Source organism: Lepisma saccharinum, chromosome 1 (genome assembly GCF_977018435.1).
Source record: "Lepisma saccharinum chromosome 1, izLepSacc3.1, whole genome shotgun sequence".
NCBI lineage: Eukaryota > Metazoa > Arthropoda > Insecta > Zygentoma > Lepismatidae > Lepisma > Lepisma saccharinum.
The window spans coordinates 115048501-115064633 of record NC_139229.1 but is presented as its reverse complement, the minus strand read 5'-3'; the positions used below and the strand labels follow the sequence as shown (position 1 = coordinate 115064633).

General features: G+C 35.9%; 1 protein-coding gene across 2 annotated transcripts in view; it reads left to right on the top strand.

Moving 5' to 3' along the window:
• The window catches only part of ergic53 (lectin, mannose binding protein ergic53), a 46675-nt gene that overhangs the window by 1377 nt on the left and 29165 nt on the right, over positions 1-16133 (top strand). For both annotated transcript variants that reach the window (XM_083136861.1, XM_083136850.1), the window contains exons 2-5: positions 8109-8165; positions 8742-8839; positions 13476-13648; positions 15058-15157. In XM_083136861.1, the coding sequence (XP_082992987.1) occupies positions 8109-8165; positions 8742-8839; positions 13476-13648; positions 15058-15157 (428 nt within the window). The remainder of the gene's footprint in view (positions 1-8108; positions 8166-8741; positions 8840-13475; positions 13649-15057; positions 15158-16133) is intronic.

The following is a 16133-nucleotide window of genomic DNA, read 5'->3' as shown; positions in this document are numbered from 1 at the left end:
ACATTTCTGCTCCCCCCCATCTCAATTCCTCATGGGAGATAGATCAAAGAAATACCATTTATGTCAATGGATTCCCCCCCCCCCCTCCCATTAATACCCAGTTTTTACCTTGAGTACTGTCGCAAGGTTTTGAATGAAATAACAGAAGATGCTTTAAGATAATGCAATATACCATAGATATCTGTTGCACAGATATATTGTGTACACAAAGCTCTAATCGTTGTTTCAAATAACCACCTTTGGCCCGCATGCATGCCCTAAGTCGCTGTGGTCACTGTATCGAGAGTGGCTATTCTGGGGTATCTACTTGCAAGCCATGTCTTCAAGCACAGACCACAATTTGCAGTCCTGATGGGTGAGGTTTGGACTGCCAGGTGGTCAATCTGAGAGTGAAATCAAGTCAGACACATTTGTCTCAAACTACTGCTGGATTGTTCTAGCGTTGTGAGCTGGTGCAGAATCTTGCTGAAAGCTCCATTCCTCACCATGAAAGAGTATTACTGAGATCCTTGACCATTCTCCCCAGGATTGTCTCCTGGTATACTCAGGCTGATGATTTACTTTCTTGCAGAAAGTTCAGGAGTAACTCCACCATCACAGCGTGATTCAAACAGAATGGTGCCCCCTTTGGAGCCTTCACACTAACGTCTTGTGAACTTGTACCATACAGCCTGTCACTTTGCGAGTTGAAAACCTCCTCAACAGTATACATTTTTTCATCAGAATTCTTCTGAGACCATTTTCAACATAGCATTCTAGTAGGCACTTTGCTTTTATTGCCCTCTGAAAAAGTGACCTGTATGTTGTTTGTAAGCTTTCAGTCCTGCCTCAGTTAGTAACACACGAGATGGGACATTTTGGAAATTTTCAGATCACGGGCCATCACCGATTGCTTCAGTACAGGATTTCTGTGCATATGGGCTGCAACTGATTTCACCAGTCACACGGTCCTGTCTCTGCCTGGCCCTGTCATTCACTGTTTTCAGTGTCAGTGAAGCACTGGATAATGGTATTCACAAACCTCTTGGAGATTCAAAGATATTTAGCCCTGACTTCCCTACCATATGGAGTGCTAAAACAGAAACATGGTTTTTATAATTGCTCCATTCCAGTATGGAAGCTAAACACAAACATTTTATCATGTATGTATCTCAACCTCAACTAGCAATGCCTGACAAGTTCATTCTCAACAGGAGAAGCTGTGAACTTTGAACACCCGGTGAGAACCCACTGGTACCCTTGACCCTCTGTACCCCCTCAAGAAAGTGAAATATTTTGCATGGTTTATGAAGATCATGTTGTTTTTAGCTCACAGAAATGTGTTATTGTGAAGTAAAGTATTTCTGTTACCTTAGCGTGACTCATAACAGCCCAAAGGCTTTGCACAAGTGAATATAGAACCCAACATGAGATTCCACAACAACAGCTATAACTTTACATGGTTAGCTTTGTAGTTTATAGCAATTTCCGACGTGTTCTTTTGCTATTTTAGTGTGAATACAAATGGTTTTTACTAATAAAAGTGGAGAAAGCACTCCGAGGTGGCAGGTTTTTACTTAAACGGGCCATACTTTTGGATCAATATCTTCGTTATTTGTTTTTTCCATGTGGTGGAACCAATTTTATATTACATAAAGTATCAAAATCTGTCAATTAAAAAAAATCAACATAATTCTCAAAGGAATAATGACCCCAAGTCACCTTTCAAAGTTGTGACAGTATTTATTGTAAGACTGGGTAAATGTGTATGCGTTTCCTAACCTCCTCCAAATGTACCTATAATGGTAACACTGCAAGAACACAATTCAACAGCAGCAGGTGACAAATGTCCCTTGTAGTTCGCTGCACTTTTTGACTGCAAAGTGCGACACCAAGTCGTCTGCTTCATTGATATGGTGTCACATAGTGTATTTGGTGTCTGCACCCTTTACACTGCATTCTGGACTGGTGTAATGTTAACCAATCAAATGATGTTTAAAGCAGCAGACAATAATTTGTTTAATCTTGTGAACTCGAACACCGCTTTTATTGCATACAGCATCTACTTGATTGAACGACATTTCCTTGCACCAGCCTGACACGTATTTACCGTGTGAAAGTACTAAAGTTGCATGCTTATTTTTGCTCTTTTATAGATAATTATTAATCTTAAGTTGTAGTGAATAATCATGAATCAAATTACTTTCTGATTTCCTAATCACATGAGCAAAAGTCTACTTTCTGTTCTGTGTACTTGGTTCCTGCAACTTCAACTATCTTTGATATGTCACACCAAAAAATAAATAGCATTCTTCAGTGTGTATTGATCTTATCGTAACGCAACTCCCATGCTGCGTTTGGGATCGAACCAAGAACCTCTACATTGAATTGGGTGATGTAATTATTTCTCATTCATCTCTCAGATGGTTATCACTCGTTGGCCTAAATGTGATAAATGCAAGAGGTTACATTTAAAGGAATGGCGATAGAAATTAACTTAGGTTAGATATGGGTTTTATACTCTCCATGACTGAACCGATATGGATTGGTTTAGAAAAGGATATTACTTGCCTTACAAATAGATGAAGATTGTTCCTACACTTGTCCTCTCAAATGTCACTTGTCTGACCTCCCTGTCAGACATCGATTCAATCACACACCATCGTCCAATAATCGTTCTCCACTTTGCTTCTCTCTCACAATCCGCAGACCTTACTCTCTCTCATATTCTCGCCAACTGCCCACACCTCCTGACAATTCCAACACTCATGCCACATACGCCTTCCAAGTCAATCACCCGACCTTTGTCTGATTACTTATTCAGCATTCCTATCTCTGCTACCTGCTATGCTAAGACTTTATACTTCTTACCCAATACCTTGGGTACGATACGTTCCTCTGCCCCCTAATGAAAATCTTTTGATTTTCACTTAAAGATGAAAGATTTAAAGTTGTATTCCATATCGATCCTTTCTATGGAGAGAATATAGTCCCAAAATTATTGAATTAACATACCATAACCGAAAATATGTAATTTGATTAATATAGTTCTTGAAAAAGAAAAAGGAATGGAGAAAAATAACCAATAAATAAACAATACTTGTCAGCGTATGAAAGGTAAACACTGACATGTGAGTTTCTTATGCTGACTCATGCATGCAATGATTGTGAGTCTCATGTCACACACGTTTACGTTATGATTGTCCATGCCTAAAATATGTAAACACTAGTTAAAAGGTTTGTGGCACAGTAACACTCTAGCGAGGTAGTATGTATGTAATCAATCCTGTAAACACTGACACTGCACAACACTATTAAATATTTTGAAGTTAATATTTACAAAATCAGCAAGATTTGTGATACTCATCCGAGTTACACTTGCACACATATGTCATATTATCAATGTAAATTTCACCGTCTCTTACTTTAGTGTATCATGTAAATAATATCACTGTCGTTTTTATTTATAATATATGTCAACTATCACAGTAAATATTTAATTAGAAAACTTGAAGTTAGTCAAAATATATACACTGTATCAGTAACTGTCCTTGAGTAATAATATATGTACATGAATTTATGTGTTTGAAAATAAGAATATAATAGTGTTCGATAGATAAAATCACAGCACTAACATTTGTCCATAAAATTAATGATTGAGTGATTCTGATTCTCGCAGAGAGTTCAAGTAAAATACCATAATTTTACTCTTGTTAACATCACTTAATAGTCTCTGCATATAGCAATGAAGTTTCTTCTTGAACCAAACCACGTATATATGTATATATTAGTTCCTTGTGGCCGTGAAAAATGTTTTTCACTTTGATGCATTAACTTTGCAGCTACAAATATTTTCATTGATGATAAACGTACAGTAGAGAACTGCATATCATCGAATTGTGAATGTGAAGTATTTAGTTGTATGTAAATATTCCTCCAAATCGATGCATGTATTATCAGCGTTGAATATCAGGTCTCACTACTACTTGACTTCAGTAGGAGTTAATTAGAATAGAATGAAGGAGATCCGTGTTAAGCGATTTGGTGCTTATCAACTGATTTCGCTGAACTGCGTAATTAAAACTGATGAGAGGTCTAATTGTAATTCATGTTTCCACGTGTCAAAAAATTAAAAGAAAAATCTCAGAAATAAAAATCTTGAGAAATTCTTAAGAAAGTTCTTAGATCAAAATAATTTCTCTGCGTCCTTCAGGTGTAACCTTCGTTTGTTAGTTATTTCTCCAAGGTTTAGCTGGTGACCATCTCTGGATGTTGACATCTGTGTAAAAGCTGAACTGAGGACTGTTAACATGGTTCATAATATTGTTAAAATGTTCATTTTACCGTTAAAATTTTAACTATCTGTGAGGCAATTCAGGTAGGTTTTGGAAAGGAAATTTGCATCATATACCGAACAGGCATTTCCTCCTGATCGTTAGTGTAATGTTGTTTGTGAGAGAACTTAATAAGTCGGTATGTGTAGAGGTTTTGTTGAGACAAGGGTGCCTCTAAGTCACCCTTATTTTAAAAAAAATAGTACTTGTAAATATTACAAGTATGAAAATCTTGTAGTTGAGGGTTGTTATATTTTACGAAATGGAATTTGAAAAGGAGTACCGATTCAGTCATAACATTTACTCTTACTATAAATTACCCAAATTCTAATTAATGCCATCCTTTACACACCAAATATAATTATAATCTTGAGAAGAGAAAAATAAATAAATATAATTACTAAAAACAAATTGAACTTTACATATGAATTGAATGTAATATTGTAAATACTCTTGAGAATTTATAATTGTATGCTACTGCAAAATTTAAATCATAATTTGTTTCTGAAAATATATGAATACTTAAATTGACTGAAAATATTTATAAATAACAATTGAATTTAATGAAATACTTTAAATATTATTAAAAAATAATGTCCTTCTGTTTGTATAATATTAATAAAATATCGTCATTAATAAAGATTAATTGTAAAATTTCCTTTGCACTTGCTAATATTGTCCACATAAATTGAAATACATCAGATAATATTCTAAGAATTCAAAATCTCGTTGTCCATTATAGACTCTTTCCCCCTTAATGATGTTTCAATCAGCCTAAGAATATTCAACGAAAATAATATACATTTGTGTATATAATAAAAAATATGGAGAGAAAAAAAATGAAAGTTGACAATTGGTAATGTTTAACTATATATATAATCACCTAACATTAAATGACATAAAAATGAAAACTTAATTGCAATTTATATTCCAAATGTTGCCAGATGAAGAAATATCGTTCTGAACGGACATAAAGTTGCATGTTCTTTGTATCCTTGAAGTCGATAGCCTGAGTTGAAAGAATGCTCTGTCGGCAGTTTATTCAGTTCCCCGGCTAATGTGGAATGTGAGATATCTGCTGTTTAATTTGCAACATGTTGGTTACTTCATGTCAAGAGAGAATTTTGCCCCTGCTGATGTAGGGAGATATCGTCGTCGCAAGAAACGAATAGAATGTCTGACTTGCATATTTCTTCAGTTGTTCTGTCAGTTGTTTCAAGAGGAAGGAAAATTTTCCGGTGGATCTGAGGTGAGCTTTATCCTTTTGCTGACGAAAGACATTTCACCATGAAGGCATTTGAAATTGACTTTGGATATCGCTTCGAGAAGTATGAAATACATGTGAGGGAAATTTTAAGTGGGAATTTTACAAGATGGGAAATTTCTACCATGCGGAAGAAAAAAAAATAGGAAGGACTCTAAGTAACTTGATTATAACATTCAATAAAATAATTGAGTCATATTTGGAATGAAATATCCCAAATTAGATGGATCAATGTAATGTACATGTTTAATGAAAGATACTTTACTTCTTCAAGACTGTCGTAATTCATCTCATGACTGTGTCGTTAAATTGTTAATAAAATGTGACAAGTGGCTGCTGATAACTCATGATCGTAGCTGTATGTGTAAAATACTACTTATTTCTCCTATGCTCTTAATTGACTGATTAATCTTCACATTAGATTTCAAATCTAGCTTTTATGTAAAATTATGTACGAAAGATATACAAATAATTAAATCTCAATGTAAAATGCATATAATTATAAAAGTGATCTTAATATGTATATTATTTCTATGTGATACATTTTATTTGAGCTTCATATTTATCCAAGAACCAAAATATTCACTATTCTCTTCGTATTATTATTATCTATTGGGTTGGCAACTAAGTTCCCGCCGTTTTTTAAGGAAGGTGTTGAAAGGTTAGTTTTCAATAAACAGATACAAGTAGTTATTCAATAATGTATTCTCCTGTGTTGTTTACAACGTTTTGCCAACGTTCAACAAGGTTTTCAATACCTCGTCGGTAGAAATCACGTGGTTTAGACTCGAAAAAGTCATCCAACCAAGCTCTCAATTCTGCATCAGTATTGAACGAAACTCCCCGCATAGCATTTGAAAGAGATCGAAAGAGGTGAAAATCCGTTGGTGCCAAATCAGGAGAGTATGGTGGGTGTGGCAGCACTTCCCAACCATGAGCTTGAATGGCGTCCTTGGTCATATTGGCGATATGAGGGCGGGCGTTGTCGTGCAGCAAAAGAACACCATGCTGCCGATTCGATCTTTTCTCTTGAATAGCCGTGTTGAGTCGTTCCATTTGTTGCACATAGAGTTCTGCGTTGATCGTTTGGTTCCTTTCAAGAAATTCGAAATGGAGAATCCCTTCCCAGTCCCACCATACGCACAACATCGTTTTACGCGGATGAAGTTCCTGTTTCGCGCGTGGGGTCGCTTGTTTCCCGGGGCTCAGCCATTCCTTACGCCGCTTCATATTCATGTAAAGGCACCATTTTTCATCGCCAGTAACGATTCGGTGAAGAAATCGTTCCTTGTGTCCATGGGTTGCACGGTGCCGAGCAAGCAAACCAGCGGAGATTGTTGCTCGTTGATTTTTGTTGGTGACACTTAAAGTGTGAGGCACCCATGCTCCACACTTCTGAACCTTTCCCATCGAGTGAAGATGCTTCTCTACAGTAGTGTGAGAGCAACCCATTGTCTCTGCCAGTTCCCTTGTTGTTTGACGCGGATTTTCATGCAACAGGTGGTTCAATCGCTCTTCATCGAACTCAACTGGACGGCCAGAACGAGATGCGTCTTTGAGGTCAAAATTTCCTTTTTTGAACTTCGCATACCAATCACGGGCGGTTCTTTCAGCTATAGCACCCACTCCATACACAGCACAAATGTTGCGAGCAGCTTCTGCGGCCTTAGAACCTTGATTAAAGGCAAAAAGGAGGAGGTGTCGAAAATGCTCATTCTTCTCAACTTGACATTCCATTTTAATGATCTGTAAATAACAAGAAAATGTGTCTTAGTAACATAGAAACATAAATTTAGGTAGAACAATATATTCTCTTTCGCATGATGTACACCTTCGTGCCAAACGTATTTAATGTTATAGAGATTTTTCCAATTTAAAAAAACGGCGGGAACTTAGTTGCCAACCCAATATATTATAATTCTTATTATGGCAATACTTATTTAGTTATTATTGATCTGCAGCTCGTTTAATTGACTAATTTACTGGCTGTATGCATATTCAGCTCTTATTATAACTGTTCTCTTTATTTTAACGTTATTTAAATCTTATAAAACTGATAATCTCATATTTCTGTCTTTTATTTAGTTATTAAAATTATAAATGTAATTATTACTTAAATTTAACAATTGAAATATTAAAATGTGTATTTGTTTAAACCCTATTTTGACTAACTACGCTAAATCATAGAGAATTTTAATTCTCATTTTCCTTACCGAATGTGTTTAACACATTTTATTCATAAAAAATACTAAAGTCTATTATCGACTTACACTATTTATCTTTTGTAGTTCACAAAAGATTATTTCCATCAGTTCTCTGCAGGCCTACAGAAATCTAAGGAAAATTCCTTGCACGCAATTTATATTCATCACCATTCCAATAGTTCACTATTCGTGAATACAATAATATTAATTATCATTATTTTTGCACGTTCCTGTACTTGTTGTTCATTATTATGAAACCTCGATGTCTACGAGTTATAACTAATGATTTTAGTGTGGTAATATTATTCTTTCATTTTTATTTTTCAGATGCCATAGCTAGTGAAGAAAATGTAAGAATTGCTCCCTCCTTGCGGAGTCAAAAGGGTAAGTTTTTTTTTCTTTTATAGATCCGAGACAGTACACTTTTTCAAGGTGCATTTTTTTGGAAAGCACTCAGCAACTCAAAAAGTTGTATTGTCTCTATCTCCATTTCAACATGGGCACCTTTAGTTGCCTGAAGATAATAGTCAAGTTCTCTCATTGTTTTTTGTAGCATGTCTAGGGTGACACTCTGAGCACAGTACTCGATGATGGTAGGGGTTTCAGGTTCACATCACAGCCTGGGCATTATTGTTCTTTGTGAGTGCTCATCAATTTCATCCTCATGGATTAGTCAAAAGTGGCAGAAAAGCAACACTAAATAACAAAAAGCAAGAATTCAACCGTTTTTGAGTTATTAATAATAACAGAAATCCATCAGATTTTGGGCATATTGTATTTCATTTCCTTAAAGATTAAAAAAGATAATTTATCAATGAAATCTGTAGTAACTGCATATTGTGATGTGAAATTATTAAAGTTTTCATTGTTATTTCAACTTTTTAAAGGATGCTGTGTAGATATATTTTAGTACACAATGATGTCGATGGCAAAAAATGATCAAAAATATATGTTTTTCAGGTGCTGTCTGGACAAAAACAAGAACAACATTTGATTGGTGGGAAGTAGATATTTTATTCCGGATTACTGGAAGAGGCAGAGTTGGTGCAGATGGTTTGGTAAGTTAAATCATAACCTTTGTTACTTCAGTTTTACTTTTATATGTGCATGCACTGTTCCTTTACCTCATAAAAACAACTTGTATTTATAAGGATTTGCAATTGAAACATTTGTTTTTTATATCAACAACTAGAAGTTTAAAATTTTACTCATAAATTGTGTATCATCAAGCTAACAGTGTGTCTTTTAGTTGTTGTTTTTTTAACGTATATGGTTGAAGATGTAAATTAAGTGAATTATGATTGCAGAATTGAACATTGTTACAGTTATGTGTAGAGAAATGTATTATTGTTAAAAATATAAATTTTCTAGGGAAGCTGAAACTAATTGAGCGAATAATAAATAAATATATTGTAATTTTGTGAAATATTAATGCAACTAAGGGCTCATGGTGCAAGAGATCTCTTAAGAGCCAGGGCCTGCCAGAGCAGCTTTTGCATTGGGTGACACGTGGTCAGCCCAAAGTCCCATCACTGCTGTGTTCTGGCTTTCAAGATTTGAGCCCATTACTCCTTTACAAGTATCTCCCCAGTTGTCCTCACAGTGCTGGGTCAATGCTGAAATTTTGGAGGCTCATTCTGGGAATCAAACCCAGGACTGCTTGCACCAAAGACATGAGTGCTAAACCTTTGGCTACACTAGGGCCATCTGAAATATAAATATCAAGTATATAAAATAGGAAAGTTAAAAACTGTACTTACGTAAGTGAATATATTGTTCCTACTGTAGAACGATGTTTCAGAGATTGACTATCTCCTTCTTCAGGTTCATATAAAAAAACTAGGTACTTAGCATAGTACTGCGTCAAAATGTATTATGAGGATTGTGGATAAGGGTTGGTTTGGATACATTTAAAATATTATGTTTTTGCTTTAGGAGTACGTAAAAAGCATGTCGTTCCCTAAAAAAACTTGTACAATAGACCTATTCACAGGTAAAAAAGTTAAAAATTTAAAAAACCTGCATGAACCACTATGCAACTTGCAGGTTCGGCCATTCCTACCTAACTGTGCATCCCAATCCACATGAAGGTCAATTCTCCATGAATGCTTCCCCTCCCCTTAATTTTCTCGCTTCCCCTTATTACGTCACAAATCCAATGTAAATTCACGTTTCTCCCGTGCAGCTTGCATAACTTCCGGAGTGACATGGAAACCGATATTGGGTTCAATCTTCCAGGCTTTGTCCCATTTTTTGAGGAAATTGATCCACCTTTCTTCCAAATTTCCTTCATCCCTATTAAGATTATTCTTCCCCCCCTACAAATATTCGCTGTTTCATACACGTTTCTTCCTAACTTCCTCCCCTCTTTTCTAATTATCTCTTTTTTGCGATTCTATGCCCACTTTCCAAAATGTGTTCTGAGAGACCCGTTTTGGGAACTTTTTTCCCTTATATCCTTTTCATGCTCACTCCATCTTTTACCCATATTTCGACCTGTCTGTCCTATGTACTCCTTTCCGCATTGACATTCTATTTGATAAACCCCCTTCTGTTTTTCCGGTATTTCCCTAGTTGTCTTTCCTTTCTTATAATCAGTAGTATTTTTCTACATTCTTTGGTGCTTTCATCCCGCAAATGATTCCGAAATCTCTTGTTATTTTCCCGATTTTTTTCCGATACGAATTGAATGATAAAGGGATGCCAACGTACTTTACCTTCCTATTTTCGATTTTTTCCCTTTCTTTTTGATCACCTTCCTCTTTTTTGGTTTCTTTCCTAATAATTTTCTGTGCTCTCTCCGCGATCTTATCCATTTCTCTATTTGTATATCCGTTTTTTAATCCTGTTTTTTTTATCCACCGAATATCGTTGTCTTTTTCTTTTTCATTGTTGCATAGTCTACCGGCCCTAATAAAAAAGTTTAGGAATACGTTTTTCTTTGTTTTTTCGGGGTGCACCGATTCCTTGTTAATATATAAGTTCCCCGATAGGGGTTTATGATGTACTCCTGTTCTAATCCTATTCCCTTCTTTCAAAATACTAAGATCCAGAAAATTGATTTTTCCATCCTTTAAGTTTTCCCTAGTGAAGTTTATTCTTTCGTCTTGTTTTTCCAATTCTTCAAATACCTTGTTCAGTGCTACCCCCTTTCCTATAATCAAGATATCATCAACGTATCTCCCATAATATTTAATACCTATTCTCATTTTTTCCAAAGCTGCCTTCTCAATGAAGTGCATAAAAATGCTCGCTACTATACCGGAAATGGGGTTTCCCATCGCCAAGCCTTCTTTTTGTCTATAAATATTGTCATTGACATAGAAAAAGTTATATTCCGTTACAAGGTTATACCATCGTACATACTCCCAAGCAGTTAGGATGTCTATTCCTTTTTCTAACAGCCACCTTAGTAAACAATCTCCTGCCCGCCCCCTCGGTACACTTGGGTATAAGTTAGAGGTCTGCACGGGCCTAAATTGTAAGGCCCGAGTCCGGCCCGGCCCGAGGAAAAGAAACCCGAACCCGACCCGAGTCCGATAATAAGTAAACATGAGCCCGGCCCGAGCCCGAAAACATAATTAAAATTACTTTCCAATTCAGCATTTGAAAAAAAATGGGCACTGTTGTACTTCGTTAACTAGCTGTTATAAAAAAATGTATTCTCATTCTCGAAGTAAACCATAATTTCAATAATTAAAAATTATTTTTCGATGACAATATTCGCTAACAAAATAGCCACGAGGCCCGGGCCCGACCCGAGCCCGAGAAGTTCTGGTTATTTATGGCCCGAGTCCGGCCCGCGGGCCGGGCCGGGCCTAGGCCCGAGGGCCTGGCCCGAGCCCGTGCAGACCTCTAGTATAAGTTAATAACATCAATACTACTTATTGTACCCTCGTCATCAATTTCCAGATTTTCTATATATTCTTTAACTTCTACGGCATTCCTAACGCTATATTGGGTGTTCTCATTTATCTTCCTTATTCTTTTTACCAGCATTTTTGCTAGCCCATATCCTGGATGTTCGTATGTTGGTATAATAGGCCTCAGTGGTATGCCTTGTTTGTGTGTCTTAGGTATTCCGAAAGCAATTGGTATGTTGCCATCTTTAGTTTCCTTAATAAGGATTTTCTTTTCGCTTGTGCCCAATGTAATGCTTGTCTCTACCCCTGTTTTGATCTCTCTTCTAATCTTATTAATAGGGTCTTGCTCTATTTTCTCAAAATCGTTACCTTTAAAGCTTTCTTCTAATTTTTGGTGATATTCCTCTCTGTCCATGATAACCATCTTATTTTCTTTATCAGACCTAAAAAATCAGACGTATTCCTAAACTTTTTTATTAGGGCCGGTAGACTATGCAATAATGAAAAAGAAAAAGACAACGAAATTCGGTGGATAAAAAAAAACAGGATTAAAAAACGGATATACAAATAGAGAAATGGATAAGATCGCGGAGAGAGCACAGAAAATTATTAGGAAAGAAACCAAAAAAGAGGAAGGGGATCAAAAAGAAAGGGAAAAAATCGAAAATAGGAAGGTAAAGTACGTTGGCATCCCTTACCATCAATTCGTATCGGAAAAAATCGGGAAAATAACGAGAGATTTCGGAATCGTTTGCGGGATGAAAGCACCAAAGAATGTAGAAAAATACTTTACCGATTATAAGAAAGGAAAGACAACTAGGGAAATACCGGAAAAACAGAAGGGGGTTTATCGAATAGAATGTCAATGCGGAAAGGAGTACATAGGACAGACAGGTCGAAATATGGGTAAAAGATGGAGTGAGCATGAAAAGGATATAAGGGAAAAAAGTTCCCAAAACGGGTCTCTCAGAACACATTTTGGAAAGTGGGCATAGAATCGCAAAAAAAGAGATAATTAGAAAAGAGGGGAGGAAGTTAGGAAGAAACGTGTATGAAACAGCGAATATTTGTAGGGGGGGGAAGAATAATCTTAATAGGGATGAAGGAAATTTGGAAGAAAGGTGGATCAATTTCCTCAAAAAATGGGACAAAGCCTGGAAGATTGAACCCAATATCGGTTTCCATGTCACTCCGGAAGTTATGCAAGCTGCACGGGAGAAACGTGAATTTACATTGGATTTGTGACGTAATAAGGGGAAACGAGAAAATTAAGGGGAGGGGAAGCATTCGTGGAGAATTGACCTTCATGTGGATTGGGATGCACAGTTAGGTAGGAATGGCCGAACCTGCAAGTTGCATAGTGGTTCATGCAGGTTTTTTAAATTTTTAACTTTTTTACCTGTGAATAGGTCTATTGTACAAGTTTTTTTAGGGAACGACATGCTTTTTACGTACTCCTAAAGCAAAAACATAATATTTTAAATGTATCCAAACCAACCCTTATCCACAATCCTCATAATACATTTTGACGCAGTACTATGCTAAGTACCTAGTTTTTTTTATATGAACCTGAAGAAGGAGATAGTCAATCCCTGAAACATCGTTCTACAATAGGAACAATATACTCACTTATGTAAGTACAGTTTTTAACTTTCCTTTTTTATATTCTGGATTTGTGAGTAATACGCGACTAACCTACAAAATGCTAAAATATCAAGTATAATAAATAAATAATATGTATGCATAGCATAAAAGAGAACTACTTGCGGCATGTGTTGGTGTTGCACTGATTATGTTTATGTCAGAAATATGATCTCGTTGTGTTTTCCAGGCCTTCTGGTATACCGATACGAAAGGTAGCTATAGTGGGCCAGTGTTCGGAAGCTCTGACAAGTGGGTTGGCCTTGGAGTGTTCTTTGATTCCTTTGACAATGACAACAAGCACAACAACCCTTATGTCATGGCAGTTGTGAATGACGGCACAAAGGAGTTCGATCATCAAAAGTAAGTAGGCAAAATAGCCCTCACAATTTATCATGGTACGTCAACATTTTAATTTACAGCTTAAATGCAACCTCACATGGATGACCTGAGAGCATTACCTTGTCTACTTTCTAAGTTGTAGCATGTGTTATTAAGCCCACCATTGGTGAACGGTGTTCCTCTTACCATCCCTTCCATTGTGAAGAGGTGATTGAATTGGACGTAGTTGTCTCACCCATGGTTATTTGCTGCAGGATTTGGATCCTCCCAACGTAACATATATGTAATGCAGTTTTAAGTGTTCAGCATGTTCTCGAATGTGCGGATTTTATTTTTCTCAGTCATAGTTTTAGCCTTTCAAACGATGTTATAACTCATGTTGGGAAGTGAAGACTGTTTTAACAAATGTTTTTAGCTTTTTGAGAAGAGTGCATCTCTTCTATTTTTTAAAAAGTTTATTCTTACCTTTTTAATGTGTTGTGTTTGTCCTGTGCAGGTCCCTTTACAAACCATTTAACCTTTCTCAAGCGGTTCTTTACACCCCTTTTTTTAACTTTAAGATAAGGACTTTAGATAAGAAGATTTATCCTCGTTTACTTATAAGGGTGCAAAATGGCCATGTGTACCATGCAGTGAGTTAAGAAGGTATCGAATTTGTATCTCTGCACTCATCAGTCCTTAACTATGTTAAAAAGTTCCTTAAACATTGAAGAAACGTTATGAACATCCCCCGACCTTTTATACAACCATATCCTTTGCTGACAAAATTCCTAATCACTCGCTGCACGGAGATTTCATTTGTGGAACAACGTGATTGATCTAAGGGTGACGTCAATCATTCAGGCAGAGAAGACCACACTTCCACGAGCCTTGGAGTAACAAATAATCATAACTCACTTTTTCTATTGTTTTATTTTTAATGGATTTTTTTTTTAACAATACAAAGGTTTCGAGTTGAGGTGCACGTGTTCCTTCATCAATTGCATCTAATCAAATTTCATTCTTTTCTTTGCAACGAGTCTACAGATGCATAAAAGTGTAAGAATGTGAGAGAAATACAAAAGTAGTTAAAATGCTTATAACCTGACAAAAAAGAAAAGGTCCATTTTTCTAACTTAGTTGTTCTTTCTTCTCCCTGTGAATAGCAACTACCCAGAAAAATCTCTCAAGAGTGACAGATTTCTCTAGGTTAAAATGTTCCTTGCATTAAAATGAGGCTTTTGAATTACCTTCTGTTACCAAGAGACCTAGCAAAGGTTATGCAGACGTTGACAAGTATGTACGTTAGCCACATCTACATAGACTGCCTGACAAAGCCACTCTCTTTACAGTACATCACATTTGTATTGCAGGATGCTGTGTTGCATTTATTTTCTCATCTTATGAAAGTTATGACATTCACTGTGTAATCAGTCTCTTGTTCTTCACAGTGATGGTGCATCTCAGTTACTTGCTGGCTGCCTGCGGGATTTCAGGAATAAGCCATTCCCAACTCGGGCCAGGATTGAATATTACAAGAATACTTTAACAGTAAGTATGGAGTCATAACTGAGAAAAGAAAGAAAAATATATTGTATACATAAATTTCTTATTCCCTTAGGAACAAAAATGCTCATTTCATATTTATCATTAAATTAGTTTCTTAATTTATTCCACAAAATATTTTTTGAACATTTTCAACAAATGCACATTGTGTAAAATACTGACAATTTTAACTAAACTGGTGTGTATAACTGCAAAGTTTATGAATAATTTGAAGTAAAGTGCAGAGGTAGAAATTATATTAACAAATAAAAATAAACAAACTGCATGTTAAAATGTAATACTTAATATGAGATTCTTCCTCTTCTATCATGCACAAAATTTGTTGCTACTTCAATTTTCATAGTTTTATACCTTTTTATATGTACTTTTTAATATTTTTCATATTATGAAACAGTAGAACATGCAAGAAAGTGCTAAGCAATTACTACATTGCCATGTAATTATAATTGTTAATTTGATATTTTCAATAGCCTTTAGTTTGAGGCCGAACAGTGTGAAATCTTGCCAATATCGATATTCTATCAATCCAATAAAAAGTTTCAAAAAATCCTTGAGGATGAATGAGCATGAATTAAATCCGTTTATTTAATGTGTGCAACCAGGAGACTACAATAAGTTTTAACTCATTTATGTCACAAAACCAGGGTGGAATTCTATCTTGGTATTTAAGAAAACAACAAAATTTTGCAGGCTTATGTAGAGTTATTAGGGTTATCCAGAAAGTAGGTTCCAATCAACTATTAAGAAAGTAATATATTTACAAACCATTTGAGGCACGTGTAATAGCCAGGATTCCATCATTATAAAATGATGCTGTCTGCGATGTAAACCACACGTTAGTAGCTTTGATCTCTTTGCCATGGAACAACTAGCCTTAAAGGAAGAATTTCAGGTGGAAAAACACGTGTTGTCTCCTGTGAGTGTATCAGGAAGTCTTCGCCTTGCTCACTGTATCATGTCA